Here is a 17113-nt window from a genome sequence, read left to right as displayed (position 1 = left end):
TATTTACATGTGTATGGCTTCCACGAAACTACTTCCACCCACCCCCACCTGTCTTATCATTTTATCCCACCTACCCCACCACCCTAAAATTTGACCGCCATAATTTTCTTCTTCGTCAACTCTGGTATGTAAGTTGAGAGTCTTATAATGTAAGGACTTAAAATGTCTCAAAAGGTTACTTAAAAGGTTACTTTTTCGTCTGGCACCCTGACGAATTGTCGACGGATCGACTGGGATAGTCAATCGTTCAAAATCGAAATAATTTTTAGTGGAGATAGTTGAAATTTTTTAGTACTATTAAACACGAAGGTCAGAGTCGCCTAAGAAATTTAGTAGTCTGAAAAACAGCGATTGCTTGTGTAGATAATAATTCGAGTTGTACACAGTATTTCGACTAACTGCATCAGCAACGTATCAAGTTTTTATTCTTCTACGTTATGTTCACACGATTTTCAACGTATGCGAGAGCATGGCGGTTTTTGATCAAAATCTTGTCAAATTTTTTTTCAACACGTAAAGTCAAAAGAGAACCGAACTTAATCAGCCGACTGAATTCAAAAGAGAGAGCAAAAAAAAAAAAGGAGAAAAGAAAAATTATTGGCAGCGGTGGGATTCGAACCCACGCCATCGAAATGACTGGTGCCTAAAACCAGCGCCTTAGACCACTCGGCCACGCTACCTTCCACATATCGACGAAGGTAAAATTTTATTATATAAATAATTATTTAAATGAAGTGTTTCTTAGAGGTAAAGTTTTCTAAATGCGAGTTACCAATACAAGAAATATCAGCATTTGACAGGATTTCTTTTACTTAAAATATGTAAATTTTTAAGAAGTAGGATGACCTTAGGACAGCAGAGTCAAAGACTTAATGTCTGAAATTAGCTCAAGAAACTCATGGACTTGTGTTTTGAAATTTTTAAGTGACTTTTATTGGCAGGAGGATTGACAAATAGTTCTTTTCTGTAGCAGTGAAAGTTCTGTTGGAGTTGATTAAAACATTTATACTTGGTTTTTTGTTCATACTAGTCCTGTTTCCAAGCTGGTATGACTGTACTTAACCCTTTGACTCCAATGACTAACAAACAATAAACACAGTATCAGGCAGACAAGTGATGCCACTGAAGAAACATATTACTTAAGGGATCATTACTTAATCCAATACCAAATTCTGCAAGCTAATGTCATAGGAATAAGGCAGACAGTAAGGAGAATACCTAGTGAGATCTGGGAGCGAAAGGGATAACCCAGCCAGTAAGAGCTACTCAAAAGCCTACATATTCTCTTAATGGGCCAATCTCATAATTTAGCATGTAAAAGGAAAAGAAAAACAAAGGTGATTGACTTTGATATTTATTTTTTATATCTTTAACATAAATGTTGAGCGAATTATAATTAAAAACCAATTAATTGCCATAACTAAATATCATATTGTATTTTCATGATTCAGTACAGAATCATAGCAAATGTTAGACTTCTTCAGGAAAATAACTGTGAAGGAGGCTTCAAAAATATTTGTGCAAGATGAACAAAAAGAACACTTGCATTATCTATGTCTATCGCTTAGCTGTATGAAGTTTTAGAAGTTAGGGGGGAAATGTTTGACTAACTTGAAATAATTGCACGATTGTGTTTGTTTTAAAACCCTGCCAATGCATTTGATTTACATTGATATTCTCTTTGACCAAATGGGGCATTCTGAAATGTGTTTATATACTTAACACCTGAAGTTAAAATATTTTACAGATGACCACTATGCCAAAGCCTGCAAAAGGACATCAAACAATTGCTTATCTGGTGTTTCAAGTATGCCTATAAGGTGGGTGTCAATGAACTCTAGAAGCAAATTAATGACTGGATCCCCTACTCATTTTTTAGCCATGTTGAAGGTCGATGGAAACCACAAAATAATAAGCACACAACGAACAGATCAGCCACAGAGAGCTTTTCAAAATGTCTTCTACCAATCACAAGACTGGAAACTGCAGTTTCAGTTGATTTGAGAAATTGTTATCTGAGTCTACAATCAAATGACATTTTGACAATTTGTCAAAATATGAGTAATTTATTCCTGAAGTAAAATGAAAATAAAATGCAAGTTGAGATAAATACAGTAAGCTACTTGTACAGTAAAGGAACCATATGGTATTGATAGATCTGTGTGAGTAACTAATGATCTAACAGAAATTTAATGCATTTCTACACTACGTCAAATTATTGTTAATTAACGCCTCTTCCCACTTTATGGTACAAAAGATGCTAACCAGTCTAAAGATCCCTTAAAGTAATATTCAACATTTTACCTCTTGTCTCTATATTTTTCCGCTTTCCAATGGCTAACATAATTTTCCTCCCCATGCAATTTATCACATTGCACAAAAATATACTGTTTTCTTACAACAGCACTCACTACCATTTATAACTCTCACCATGAAAACTTCTTCAAATTAATGCAGTTTACAAATCGAAGAACATATTATATCCTTTGTTTGAATGATAGCTGCCAAAATGGAAATATTTCTAAAAAACCTAACTCTGTAATTACTTACTATACAAAGCACCAATTCATCATTATTATCATGATAACTAACAAAAGCACTAAAAAATATTTAACTTATTATTATAACAATCATTGTAATAGCACAGTCGTGAATTTCACATGAGCAGGATAGCAACACAAAAATTAAAAATCAAACGACTTCTTTTAATTAGTACTATAGGCATCAGATAATATACAACACTTTTTTCAGATTATTTACAGTATACTACTGCCATCAACTGTTTTAACAGCAACAATTTTTACCCCAACTGTTTGTGTTTGAAACCATGTGCAGCAATCACTGATTCTTTCAATACAGTCCTTTTAAGGTAGATTGAATACGCAGTATATTTTGCATGTACTTTGACATGAAAAGATATGAGTTAACTATTAATTCAGCACTGCAGGCAGATATGAAGCATAGTTACCCTCACATTTGCAACCTGCTTAGATCTGACAAATTCACTTCCTTAAAAAAAGTCAGTCCTTAGGATTACAATCTTAATTAGGGGTAAATTTATGCACAGCAAATCTTGTGTATCCAACATTTCTGCCTCTCTTCCCATTGATTGTACCACTTGCTTCCAAAGACATGCCTTGTTAAATTTACAGGTGAGCACTGGCTAATCCTAGTGAAAAGCAGCAAATTCATCCATCAACTGCTTCCATGAAATTCAAGGTTTGTACTCAGCACCTTGGACTGCAGTAGCAATAGAGTTTATTATCTTGTATAGCATACAAACATGACATTAAACTGTGACTTCACGGCTGCCACTTATTGTTCTTCCATTTACACTTGACTTCACATAAGTTGCTGAAACTCGTGGAGGAGCAGTAGTTACTGGGACAGAAGATCTGCCATCTTGAGACCTCATCTGATGACTATTTCTATCTCTACCATCTCTGCTATCATCCTGAAAATATTAATCATAATGTTCTAAAACATAATTCAATATAATAAAATGACATCAACCTAGTGTTTAGTGAGCTTAATCTCAACTTAAGTCACACTAGATTTAACCCATTCACCTCCAAAATATGAAAGGAAATTTTCAGACATCCACATATATCTTTGTTGGCTTCTCCTGAGAATTTAGTTTTAAATTCAAGAAAATCCTTTCAACCTTTACATCCAAACTTCAGTATGCTTATTCTCTGTACTGTTTTCTATGGATATCCCATGAAATTAACAAGGAGAATTGAGAGCTTCTTTCGTTGGCAATTCATTTTGTTTATTCTCATGACCTTACAGTTCAAGTATAGCAGCAGTACTGTGGGAAGAAATTAGATGCTTGTAACTTCTAGGGGTTAAAGGATTAATTGAAAATTTTCCTGCTTCCAATGACTAAAGGGATTCTAAACAGAGTGTGTGGCAGAATTCAATCAAAACCACACAATCCCTAACATCCTGCATCATCCTACAGAATACTCATGTGACATGTTTACATTTCTACTGCATTGTAAGTTTCTAGGAGAATCATGCATATTAACATAAGATAAGCTCTAGTCTGTAATGAATAGTGGGGTGATTTTCTGAAGTGTGTTTGTTTTCCATGTAAGGCTCTAATACATCAAAGGGTACATGCATTTTTTCCCAGACTCCAGCAAGAGCCCTGCATAAGATGTACCTACATTCTTGACAGTACCTTACCCCTTTACACCCAAACATCACTATGCATAATTTCCATGCTGTTCTCTTTACATTTCTCATGGTACTGAAAAGGAGAATTTGTTTAATAAAACGATTGAAAGCTTCTTCAGCTGGTGATCATTTCCTGTATTCTGATGACCTTAGTATTTGATTCAGTAGTAACAATGTAAGGAAAAATTAGATGCTAGTCACTCTGATGGTCTTAGGGTTGACCTGTGGTGAGAACTAAAATGCAGGAATTCAAATAATAAGTAGCCTGTGCAGTTCATTGTGGTGGTATACCTGTGACTTTTGATTGGAGTGATTACTTGTCACCTCAACTTTAACTTCAGTTAACTCAACATCAACAGATTTGTTTGCATCCTTTTCTTTCTCCTTTTTCTTCTCTATTCTCTTTTTGTTCTTAGTGGATTCCTTGGCTACATTTTCCATATAACCAATATACCTACACAAACAAAAATTTTAAAAATATTAATGGTTGTGAAAATCTTTAAAATATGTGTAATTTTTCGTGCTTTGACTTCTTTCCACAACTGAAAAGGATAGAACAGCCTGGAGAGTGAGAGAGAGAGGGAAAGGAAGAGGCCTTTCATTCCAACAAGAGAGGAAGAAAGAATAATAATGATGACTCAGAATTTTCCTCTGATAATAATTTGAGCAATGTACTAGCTACAACCCTTTTGCAACCAGCCATTAGATAGAGAACCATTCCCAATTCCCTGGAAATCCAGTAATTAACTCTAACCCAGTAGCTGCTATTGATTTATCCTCTACACCCTAACATCAATGTGCACATTCTCCATACTGTTTTCTATATTACTAGTCTATCCAATACCAAATTCTCTGATTTAACATCATAAGAATTGTATAGTAGACAATACGGCAAAATTACTGATGAGATCTCAGGATAAAGGGCGAAACATCATTTAACTGCACATCATTGACTTAAGAAAATATAAAAGCTCCTCAGTATGGAGATCAGTATGCTTATGAAAAATTGACCCCAAAACTCCTTACTTTGAATATTGAGAAGAACAAAGTGTCACCAAGCAGTTGTTCTTACAGCCTTTATCAAAAGGATTATGACCACTGCGGAACTTTCCTGTCACCTTGGAAAAGATGTAATAGACAATCGGAGGTTACTTCAATTTCTTATGAAATAAATTATAAATGAATAGTTTGTTTGAAAAACAGCCACTGCTATTTACTAAGTTATCTGGACTTTGCCCATGTTACTGCTCCTAGGGAAGAAATGGCCTTGATTAAAACCTAATTTTGTAACATTTCTAGTGGGTTGGTTGTACCTTTTTTCAAATACTTTCAGCATCTAAATTTAACTTTTTAAACAAAACAACAGTATGAATTCCAAATGGGGTTCCATTGAAATATTTAGAAAATTGTGAACTTTATCCAAAATATATATGCTTCAAACCTTTCCATTCTGATGACAAAAACCCATAACTTTGAGTGTGATTGTAGATTCAGGATATTTAAAGAAAATCACATGGTTCATGCCTCTATTGATGAAATCAGAAATAATCCTCAAATTTGATGCTCAATAAATCATTAGAAATAATAAGAAAAAATTAATGTAAAATGTCATTACTTGTTTATACGAGTTAATACATCATTAGACTCTTTAAATTGCCTTAGTTATCACCTGTTCATTAGTTGTGCGTCCCATGGCCACCAGTCCAATGTGGAACACAGTTAATCCAATCACTGGAATAGACGTCAGTCCACACACCACCATAATAGCTATTCTGTGTCAGAAGTTAAGGTGGCAAACATACATGACACCCACAAACATAGGGATGACTTGAACACAGCAAAATGTTGATTTTATGTAATTATTGGTTAACTAAACTGATTTATACAATTACAGAAAAAAGGTTAAAACACTGCTAATAAGTGAATAACTTCCTCATTCAAGTGAAATGTAGAGAATATTAAAACAACTCTCAAAAAACTCATCACTCTCATCCTATGCCATTGCACTGGCCATAAGACTTATAGACATTACTTTTTTCTCCCAGAGTACTGTGTGCTGTATCATTTATTGTTGATAACATTTACTTTAAAGCATTTCCTTGGCTAAGTATACAAGTCATGTATATCAATACACAAAACATTTTTGTCTTTCTCATTTGATACCCAGGAATGATCAATCTTCCTATATTTAATTGACAAATCAAATCCCCAAGATGACTGATTAAAACATGAAAGTTAATGCCTGGTTATATTGACCTGACCAGGTCTTAAGTTTCACACTTGACAATTAAAAGTCTGTATGTCAGTCAAAAAGAAAGAATTACAATTGAAAGTACCTGGTCCTTAAGAGAAAGCCACAGGAATAAAGAGCAGCCAAATTTTGTTCGAAACATACACTGTAAATGTGCTGTGCATGCCTCCGTTGATGTAAAAGATATCAGTAAGAATTTAATATCAGGGTAAGGATACGCCACTGCTGCTTCCCTCAATTCATCCTTTTTCTCAAGAATAAATATCAAAGACAAGGCAAATACAGATATAATGTGAACAGACAGAGAAAACACAAAGAAAAAGAAATATCTATAATTTCTCCTGCCAATGCAGTTATCTACCCAAGGACAATGATGATCAAAATTCTGCAAAGAGAAAAAGGAAAATATGTCTTATCAATAAAGTATTTCACTGGAATTGTTGCCAGACCTGGAACAAGGTCACTGGAAATTATTCTTTAACCCTACCACTCTCAAGATCTCATTAGTAATTCTCCTTGCTATATGGTATACAGTGCTTGTGATATTTATTGGATCAACTAACAATCCTCTAATTGATATCTTGCTTTATTCTTATCACTTGCCTGCTTGATATTGTATTGATATTGTGGAGAGAAATTCTGTTTTGGTCACTCATGGAAGTAAAAGGTTAACCAAAGTGAAGATAATATAACAACTTTTGGAGAATGACTAATTCCACCAGCAATGTTGTTGAAACATTTCTGCTCAATACACAACTAGATTTCACTTTCCTCCTTTCAGTATTAGCTACAACAAAACTGTGGTGCTTTTAACAGTTCAAACTTGAAGTTGAGCAAGTAATTTCATGAAAGCATAGACTGGTAGAGATAATAGTAGTAGTAATGTTGATGATAATAAACCCTTACCTCAATACAATTGTTACAAATGCTACAATGTGAACATCGTGGTGGTCTGTAAAACTTGCAGGTATCACACCATTTCATGCGAACTGTAATGCCATTGATATCAACATTCTTGTATAGAGGAGCTCTGAAGTCATCCTCTTGCTCAGAAGTTGATGTTTCTTCTGCAAAGCAAATATCAGATGTAGGCTACAGATATGCTACACCAGTAGTTAACCTAATTATTTATTACAACAAAAATTTTATTAGTTTTACCCTTAACCTTTCAAGGAAAAATATAACACAGTTTTCTGTTTCCTTTTAAGGTCCCAAGTATTTCAGTACCCTAACTTGCAAAATTAAACACTTCAATTCTAGTATCCTTTTGATAATATACAGCAAAATTCTCAATCAAGAATTATTTACTTCTTCCTTTCCTTTTTTATTCTTTTCCCCTTGATCTGAATCTGGCTTCACACCTCTACATCTTGTTTGATGTTCCATATCAATGCAAACTTTTGTTCTTTTCAGAGGAAATGTAACATCATATAACTCTTGTGGTTTCATATAGGTTTCCTTACGTTACATCTTAGCTTATCATGCTTCCTTAGAAATTTTTATTGTAGTGTGGCAAATAAATCAATCAATAAATAAAAAACCTTACAACTATCTTTCTTTTTGGTCACAGATTTTATTGAAACAAGTCTATATGACTTAACTATTCACTCACTTATAGAAAGACACCTATATTCACTTAATAGCGCTTGCATATCAGAGCAAAAGATTGTTTGCTTAATTACCTAGGAGCAGCAAATTTCAATGCCATAAATTTCATGTTGAGGAAAAAAAAAAACTTTCATTACACAATCATGAAGAAAAAACCATAAACAGACAGGTATATTGAAAATATACACAAAGTAAATGGATACAAAATTATTAACTGATGACTGCATGAGTCATGCCTAAACATGTCTTTAAAAAGTACTATCATGAGTTTTTAATTTATTTTTAAGTATTTTTTTTGGTAGTTAAAACAATTACATCATGTCTGACACTAAATCTGTAAACAATATAACACAATGTTTTAAGTATCAATATCTGTCTCAGTCCAGAGATATAGCATGATCCGTTGATACATGTCATTATTCCAAAATAAAAGTAAATTGTGGTCTTTATAAATGATTCAGGATAACATTTCACTTCCTTGCAGCAGATGTCTATTTGGGAGGAATTCGAATTCATCGAAGTATCACATTTCTTGTTCGTGTGACCTGCTTAATTGAGTTTGTTCTAACAATAACATGAGAATTTAGCAATAAATAACTAAGCGAGATTAAATGGTTAAAACTTTAAAAGGCCATGGCGTATGTGTGCTGCGCTTGTCGGTATCGTTAACGTGTTTTTTCGTCTCAATATTGAGGTTTCCAAGAAATTGCGTCCGCTGTTTTTCTTAATCATTTAAAATAACGTTAGGCTTTTCTAGACAGTTGTGTCAAGCCTTTCTCCGTCTATAAAACGAAGGAACGGGAAATAACATACATTGTGGAAAGCAGCTGCAGGGAGCGTTTATTTTTCCCGTCTTTCGGAAATTTACTCTAAAATCGGTTATAGTTGAGTTTCAACCTTTATTATAAATAACGCTATGAAAAGGAGCCGTTCACAAGCAAGGGTAAATAAACAATAATTATAACGTTCTACCGTGGCCGTCTGGAGAGACCCCTGATTGTAAGTTAAGTTAAAAATTCACTATTTACAGCAAACTTACCTCTGGGAATTACGCCAGGGTCTCTTAGTGAAGCATTGGCGAAACTGGCCAAAACTATCAAAGTAAGGATTCCATCATAGACAGGGATAGCAATGGAATATTCATTTGCCAAATGAGGGCAGCTAAAAAGGAATAAATAAAACTTGTCATCAACTGAAATCCTCCAAGGCTGGGCGCTTCGCGTGGGCATGATCACAGCAAAAGCACTCGAAACACGAACTCAGAAACCTTCAATTCTTACACGAACACGAAGAACAGAGTTGAGGTTCCAATGAGGAGCAATGCTGCACATAGCAGTGGAATTTGTTGAGAAGAAAACTTCTTGCAAGGCCGAGAACGGGACATTTTCTTCGTTCCCTTTTCTCGGCCCTGATCTATGAATTATTTTTTGAAGAATACCCAAGCCGATTGTACTGAGCATGCGCAAATTCCTAATTTCGATCAGCGGTTTTTCTAGAAAACCAATATGGGCCCTGCGAATTCTTATGTTTAGCGACAAAGAATTTCTCCGGAAATTACAATTTGAAGAGATTTTGAAAAACAGGAATTTATTTTCAAATGTATTCAGCCGGAGATAATGAGGAGTTGAAATGTTTCCGTCGCGAATGGATGCAAGAACTCAGCAAAACAAAACAAGATATACAAGTTCACAAGGGGAATCTGGAAAAATGTCAAAATTTCAAACAAGGCGACATTGAGAGAGCGTTTGTTGATTTCAAAGAGGAAGTACGTCATTTTCATCCTGTAGGATGCTCCACGGATAAATCGTGCTCTGTAAAATTTCCTAAGACGACAGAAGAAAAATCATCTGTCAATGTAAATGATGATATTGTTCTTTTGAATTTACCGCAACCTCAAACTGGAGAGGTTAACAATGACACACCGAGTGACTCAAAAGTACAACAAAAATTGTTCTCTGAAAAACTTGTTAAAAGAAAGAAGAGTCTACTAGATCAACTGATAGAAGACATTGATGAAATTACAAGTATTCCTTTCTTTGATTTGAGCTTACCCAAAGAAGTGGGAGTACAGATTTTCACTGACTTGGGAATCAAAGACCTTTGTGCTTGCGCTCAGGTTAGCAAGGCCTGGAAAATTCTGGCAGAGGATGAACTGATATGGTACCATGTAGGTTGTAAACTAGGTTATGTTCAAAAGAGACACTCTTCCACTATAGACAGAGAAAACTGGAAAAGTTTTGTACGAGATAGCATTTTAGAGGAAAGAGAATTGAGAAGGAACTGGAAGGAAAGAATATGCAGATTGTCCAGTTTGGAATTTGAGAGAGGTTTGCTGATGAATAGCTTTCTTTCTTGGAAAGAGCAAAACTCCTTTTCTTGTCTCCCATCTTTTAGGGAGAGTTAGTTAGTGCTAGGATTCAATGTTTGATTTGGGTGGGATCAAAGTGGATGGAGAGGGGAGGGGAGGGGAGGGGAGGAGAGGGGTGGGACAAGGATAGATGAAAATGTTTTTCCTCTTCATTCCCCTTCCCCCCTTATTCCTTTTGTCCAAATTTGAACAAGACAAGAAGGATGAGAAAAGAACAAATTGTTTTATTTTCCCTTCTCTTCTCCCTTTTTCCTCTTCATTGAAGTGGACAGAGTGAAGGAATCATCTTTCTTGTCCCCCTTCCTCATCAACATTTCTCTCTTGCCAGGAATGTGTGGATAGGAGATGGGGGTAAAATATTTCAACTTGTACCTACCCCCTCTCTCTCCCCCCACCCCCACCCCCACTTTTCCCTGGCCCAATAAACCCCTCCCCCCATTAGATTTTTTTTCTCTCCTTAACCTTCCTCGTCTTAAAAAATCCAAGATGGTGGCCAAACTTTTTATGAAGAAATGAATGCAAAAATATTCTCACACTGCAGGCTACTAACCTTACACCCCTGGACCTTCAATCAGCCACAAAACTGTTGACACATTGATCTTTTCAACCCCCTTTTACTTCAGTCTTTCTCTTTTGCCCTTGATAAGTTACCCCTTTGGCCCCCTTTGACACAAAACAATGTCCTATCATAATTCCATGAACTTTTAGCCAACATTTAATGGGGAAGGGGGTCTTGTTAATGATTTTGAGTGTGGTAGAAACAGGTGTGTTATTCTACCTATGAATAAAACTCTTCAAACATAACATGTCAACTAATTTTGATGCTGATTGTAGCTACATTCTTTAGTTATGCAATACTGTCAACATAAATCAAGAGAATTGGCTGTGCACTCTGGAATTGTCCTATAACTAAAATTTATTCCATTTAGTAAAAAAATTAACCATCAGTCTTTGGTTTTGGTCATTCCACAAACCCTGTCTCTATTATTAGACTAGCAATGCACAACAATCACATGTATATTAACAGATGATATTACCAGGACTCAAAATTATAATTACACAACAAAATTTCCACAAGTGGACATGTCATACACGCAGGCAGTTCTTTCTGGTGGACATCATATTTCAGCCTCATTCACACAAGATCCTGGCATCTTTATAGTTTCATAAGCAGACACTTTTCATAAGCAAGCATTTTCCTAGTCCACCAGAAAACTGCTTACCAGATATTATGCTGTAATTCAGAATCATTTCTAACCAACCAATCCTCATCCTTGATGGTTTTTATCCCCACAGGTGGAGGTCTCTGTGCTGTTTCTGTCCATGGAAATTTCATTTGTTCAGGATACTCAAGTGGTGCAGTCGTTGTATGGGAAGGAGATGCTGAAAATGTGTCAAGTTACAGAGAACTGATCTCATCTGATTCAGTGAATTCACAAAGACAGAGAGTGCATGTCACATCAACTACCATCAACCAGAAGTTGTGTGTAGCTGGGTTTGACAATGGTATCACATCTTAAGATAATTTTGTGTTTTATTGAGTCAATATCTTTGAGTTACATGTAATAATTTTTTCAGTTCTCATTCATTACCATTCATTCATTCATTCATTCATTGCCATTATCACTCATTCGTTACTTGTAATTAGGTTGAATGAAGGACAGCTCTTCCTCCCTGAGCAATTTTGTTCATCTGTTTCTGTATTACCTTTGATGTCACCCAAAAGGACTTGTACTCAAAGCGAATGTGTCCATCAATTTGAAGCCAAAGCAAATTCTTTACCTTTAATCACCTCTATAGTAAAAGATAAAATGTGTGTTATGCTGGAAAGATTTGTCATTTCAGGTTCAAATTCCCTACCCCACATAGGCAAAGTTCAAATTCTCCATCCCTGGGTGTGGATCACAGTCAAATGCCTTTGGGTTGCCCAGGTTGGGGGGAGAGGGGGGCCCCCTTGGAATTGATGAGTGCATAATATTTCATGACAAGGAAAGATTTGCAACTATACAACACTCAGCTAATTTCTATCAAACAACTGAATTAAATACTGGTACTGTTTCCCACAGTACTAAATTACTGACACTTTGAACTCATAGGTGATGTTTGTGTATGGTCCCATAACTTGAGTTCCTCACCGCTGTACCATTTTCACTGTCACGAATCTGTTAAGGGTGTTTCATTGGCCATAAGTGGTCCACTAGCATTTGTAGCCCTGTCAGATCATGTACTCAAGGTACATACCAGTGATGTCAATGGACGGTGGTCATGTGTAGAATCAAGGAATTATGAGAAGGTAAAACAACCTCAAAACTATTAAAACTTTCTCCAGTAATGAAAGCATCTTGTATGGAGAGATACTCAACTCTGATGACTTTTATAATTTCTTCCACAGATTGGCCATGCCATGTTTATCCCAAACTCTGCTTCACACTCATTACCTGAACATGTTGCCATAGCAACTCAAGATACTGTGTCAATCCTGGCACCTGGCAAAGGTCTTCTATCAACAATGGATCATGTGATTGGTGGAAAGTTAACTTGCATGGACTGTACTCCAGATCAGCTTGCAATTGGTGTGGGTTCGTATGGATATGGAACCCTCGGAAACAGAGTAATTTTGTTGGTTTATCAAAATCACAATGTAGCTTACTTGTAAGCAAATGGGCAAAGCCTACCAAAGTGGTTCATGGATAGTAATTACTAAGGCAAAACCAAATCAAAGAGTTGTTTATTACAAGCCCAAAAAGGAGAAAAAGAGCTAAAAAAACTAACAATAAGTTGAAATCCTTCAAAATGTTCAAAACCTTGGACATAACAACACAATTAGCTTGGGTATAAAATTGTTAACAATTCCCATTTTAAGATAGCAATTGTTTGCGGCTACAGTTTTATGAATTTGTAAGTTTGGCATACACCTTTGGTGATGGTCTACCTCATGAAGAACAGAGAGTGCAGCCTTTTTGAATGATCAAATTTCCCTCCTAGTGACTGTGAAATATGTGAAAGAAAAAAATCGTTTTTATTTTTTATTGTGTACCTCAAGTTTAGTAACAGTGTCACCTGAAACTCAGAATAAGTTAGTTAGTTAGTTATACCCTCAGCTCTTCCAGGAGCATAGGCCATCAAAGCTTTTCCTTCTCTGTTTTGTCCAGTTCTTAACTAGCTTTTTTTTGCATGGTCCAGTTGTGGTCCATCTCAGCCTGAACATCTGACCGCCAGACTTTCACAATCAAGAAGAATTTTGTTTTGAAAAAAATAAAAGAAGGTTCTGTGCGTGTGTATTTTGTCACGATGTTGTCAGCAAACCGACTTTAATTTATTTTTCTGTAATTTTTAGGTGCGCCTTTATAGTCTAGAAACCTCAAAAATGATTTCCATATTGGGATCTCACTATCGCGAGATCACTTGTCTTGATCTAGCCAATTGCCCTCCACATCGTCTCGTGACAGGCAGCTACGATTGCAGGGTACGCGTGTTTGACCTGCGCAGTGAAAAGATGGCGCTTTCATTTCACTTGGGACACAAAAGAGCTGTAACTGCGGTGCAAATGGACGATTGGAAAGTGGTCAGCGGTGCAGAGGATGGAACGTTGGTGGTCTGGGACCAGCGGATGACGTCAACTTTATGGACGACTCATGCGCGACACCCTGTGAGACTCTGTAAATTTCAAGGTCCCCGGATGATCACGGCGAACATTCCATTGGATAGAACACCACGTGATAATCTTTGGTATGCAGATGATTTGATTCTTCATCGACGTCATCGAGGAGTCATTCGCACGTTTGACTTCTCGGCGAGCAATGCCACAGAGGGAATCCCGGAGATTTGCTCTTCAAATTATGACGACACCAGTGGGTACAACTACAATATTAAACTGAGCGTGCCATACGACAGTATAGAGATGTAGGGCTTCTGACAGAACTTGCATTTTCTTCTTTGGACACAGTCCCGTAGTTAAAGTTGCAAAACTAAGAACATTTTATCTCGTAGAGATTCAACTACTGACGATTTGCAGCCCCCTTTTGGTAGCGATTACATAACTCTTGGAAAGCAATTCTTAAAACCTACAACTCCTCTTTGAGTCATTACGAATCAGTGAAGAGTCAATGTGGTGAAGACTACATACAAAGTATCGTTCTCCTCAGTGCAAGAGTGTTTCTTTGACTTCAGTTTGCTCAGGTCCGGTTGAATGACGGCGAAAATTTTTCCTTTTGAACCATCTGAGTTACCGAAGCTGCCTTTATTCCAAACTGTGTCATAAGTCCAACATGAATACACTACATTGCTGATGGAGACATTCTAAAGATTGTTTACACCTGTAGATGTTTTAGTCCGGGAGCGAGCGCGAGAAAAAAAAACAGAGGGGAATAAGGAGAGGGATTTACTAAGAAAGAGGACCCTTGTAAGGAGGTTACACTCGCCTCCTTGCCCCTCTCGACACTCCTTCCTAGACCTCCTCCAAATACCAAGAGTTTGGCACAGACTAGAATCTGCAGATTTTAAGAGAAAACGTCTGAGGTCGCAATCAGTATTTGTCTTCTGATTAGGCACCGTATGAGCGAAATGAGCAGAAAAAAACATATTTGAGGCTTCAGCCACTCTTTGACTTTCTCCACAAAAGGCTCCGTCCTTAAAAATTGTGCCATAATGCTTATTCAGAGTGTGATGTTTCGCTACCAGAGGCTTATTCCTACCATCGTCCCAAAGTCAACCTGAAAAACCTATCTTCTACCTTACTATAGGCGTGGTGATTTCCAATGGGAGAACCAGTCACAGTTCAGTGTCCTTGTGGAAACACCGACAAATTTCTGTCATCTGAACATGTGGCATGATACATCTTTACTGCAATGCACCTTGTCTTTTGTTTACAGGTAGCTCCTAAAACCGAGACTTTCTTATATAAACGGATTTTTGATTTTGCAAGAATTCTTTGATGAAGTAAATGCCTCTTTTTGATGTGTTGTAGAATTAAAACATTCTTGGACAGTGCTCAGTCAGCTTGACTGTTGTCCTGAAAGGGATCAGGATCAAAACTAGTTTCCAATGCGTCTCTTCTTTCCAGGAAGAGCTCAGAAAGAATGAGTGTCTTGACTCTCATTCACAACTGACCAGACTGATAAAGGAACCACGGGCTCAAATTTATAAGGAAATGACCAGTAAAGGGTAAATGGCAGAATGGGCCACCTTGGCCAAAAAATATTTTATTTTACGTTAACCTCTAGCCTTTTAAAACCGCTGGCAGGTATGGGACTATGGACGACGACTCCCCGTACAAAGCTTTGCAGAATGATCCCTCCCTTCCACCCGAACTTAACGCGTGACTCAGCTTTAAGTCGCGCGCCAGTAATCTTGTATCCGTAGATGGTTGAGAAACATTTAATATTTTCAAGAGCATCTTATAAAACTGATCTTAAGTGCATTTTAACATCGCATTCCTTCTAATCATGTCAAGTGTTATTACTCCAAGTTCAAAGCAAAGCTTTATCTCGTCAATCATCGCCGTCTAATGGAATGTCTGCCGACTGGATCTTTATCGCCCTCAGACTAATGAATTCCGGAACCGCCATATTTTATCGCAATCAAAAAACGATTGTAATAAAATCTCAGGTTGAAGCTCTTGATAAGGTGGTTATGGGTTCAGATAATCTTGAATGTCAGCGCCATCGTGGCTTGCTCCTTTGTCATCGAGCGTGCAAAAGGTCACCTTCAACGCAAACTCGTTTTAAATGATGCTCGAAATCGACGTGGGTTGAAATGATTTCAAGACCAAAAGTGTTTGAGCAGTAACTGCCCTGCACAAAATTAACGTGAATCCAATCGAAAACGACTCGATAAAACCTCGCCCTGATAGTGAACCCATTGCTTAGTTGTAGAGAGGAAAGCATGAAAATCTGGATCTATGTTAATATCTGACCAACTGCGCGCCTACCCCTCCCCTAGACCAACCGTAGTGGTAAACCTATCTTAGATTAAAATGACCGTTGATGAGCTATGGGAGGGGTATGTGCGCAGTTGCTGACGGACATTGATCCGAAAATCGCATCACAATGGGTCCGCACAGGAGAAAAAATGCTGAGGCCAAACATGTGGAAATCTGGCATGAAGTCCCGGCCATGGCTGACTCCCATTTTTTTTTTTGAGAAATAGCGACATAACAAAAAAAAAAGGCAAAACAAAACAGTCAAAACAAACAAAAATAATGATCTTCGGTTGTTGATTATTTGGTTTCGGAGCAGATTGAAAAAGTGTAACGGTGTATTGACATTACTACTCTTAAATCAAAAGCGAACTGAAGGAATTTGAACAACTTAACTTTCAGCAGAGCAGTTCTTCTCTTCAATGGATGTGGGAAACTAAGGGTGAGTTGGAAGTTAGATTAAGTCAGTTTACACGACCCGGCATTGCCCGGCCATAAAGGAAAATGAAAATTGTAGAATTGCATGCAGTTTTTAATTGCTCAGAGAACAGCAAAAGTTAGAAAACACCGAAGAAAAGGTTGTTTGATGTTTGCGTTGACTCTGTGGACACCTCAGAGCAAGCCGGGGTAGAGAAGGGGGGAGGGGGCAGTGGCATTCGCCTTTCTCGACTTGAAAGATCCTCGTGTGAGTGGCAAATGTGAATGGCGCGTACATGACGCTGTACGACTGGAAGTGACTTCGTTTCGAGGGTGACAGTAGGCGCCAGAATTCATGCGGGGCGAACGA

The 17113-nt window shown here is 37.1% G+C and overlaps 2 protein-coding genes and 1 non-coding gene across 4 annotated transcripts; 1 reads left to right on the top strand and 2 right to left on the bottom strand.

Moving 5' to 3' along the window:
* Positions 1-598: 598 nt before the first annotated feature.
* Positions 599-680, bottom strand: Trnal-uag (transfer RNA leucine (anticodon UAG)). The gene has a single exon. It is a non-coding gene; the product is annotated as a tRNA-Leu (tRNA).
* A 658-nt stretch (positions 681-1338) lies between these two features.
* LOC131797374 (palmitoyltransferase ZDHHC5-A-like) lies at positions 1339-9476 on the bottom strand. 2 transcript variants are annotated; one of them, XM_059114997.2, is made up of 9 exons: positions 9322-9476; positions 9081-9202; positions 7340-7500; positions 6652-6818; positions 5852-5954; positions 5209-5300; positions 4474-4636; positions 4192-4255; positions 3315-3454 (listed from the first exon to the last, which is right to left on the bottom strand). In XM_059114997.2, the coding sequence occupies exons 1-8, from the start codon at positions 9423-9425 to the stop codon at positions 4196-4198; spliced, it is 972 nt and encodes a 323-aa protein (XP_058970980.1). In that variant the 5' UTR covers positions 9426-9476; the 3' UTR covers positions 3315-3454; positions 4192-4195. The 2 variants fall into 2 exon arrangements, with proteins under 2 accessions (XP_058970979.1, XP_058970980.1); XM_059114996.2 differs by lacking the exon at positions 4192-4255 and having other exon boundaries at positions 1339-3454.
* Positions 9477-9561: 85 nt separating this feature from the next.
* LOC131797399 (F-box/WD repeat-containing protein 8) lies at positions 9562-15968 on the top strand. Its single transcript, XM_059115023.2, has 5 exons — positions 9562-10368; positions 11706-11915; positions 12506-12702; positions 12802-13020; positions 13747-15968. The coding sequence occupies exons 1-5, from the start codon at positions 9639-9641 to the stop codon at positions 14314-14316; spliced, it is 1926 nt and encodes a 641-aa protein (XP_058971006.1). The 5' UTR covers positions 9562-9638; the 3' UTR covers positions 14317-15968.
* The last annotated feature ends 1145 nt before the right edge of the window (positions 15969-17113 follow it).

This window comes from Pocillopora verrucosa, chromosome 2 (genome assembly GCF_036669915.1).
Source record: "Pocillopora verrucosa isolate sample1 chromosome 2, ASM3666991v2, whole genome shotgun sequence".
Taxonomy (NCBI): Eukaryota; Metazoa; Cnidaria; class Anthozoa; order Scleractinia; family Pocilloporidae; genus Pocillopora; species Pocillopora verrucosa.
Note: the sequence above shows the minus strand (reverse complement) of the source record. Positions and strands in the feature narration are given on the sequence as shown.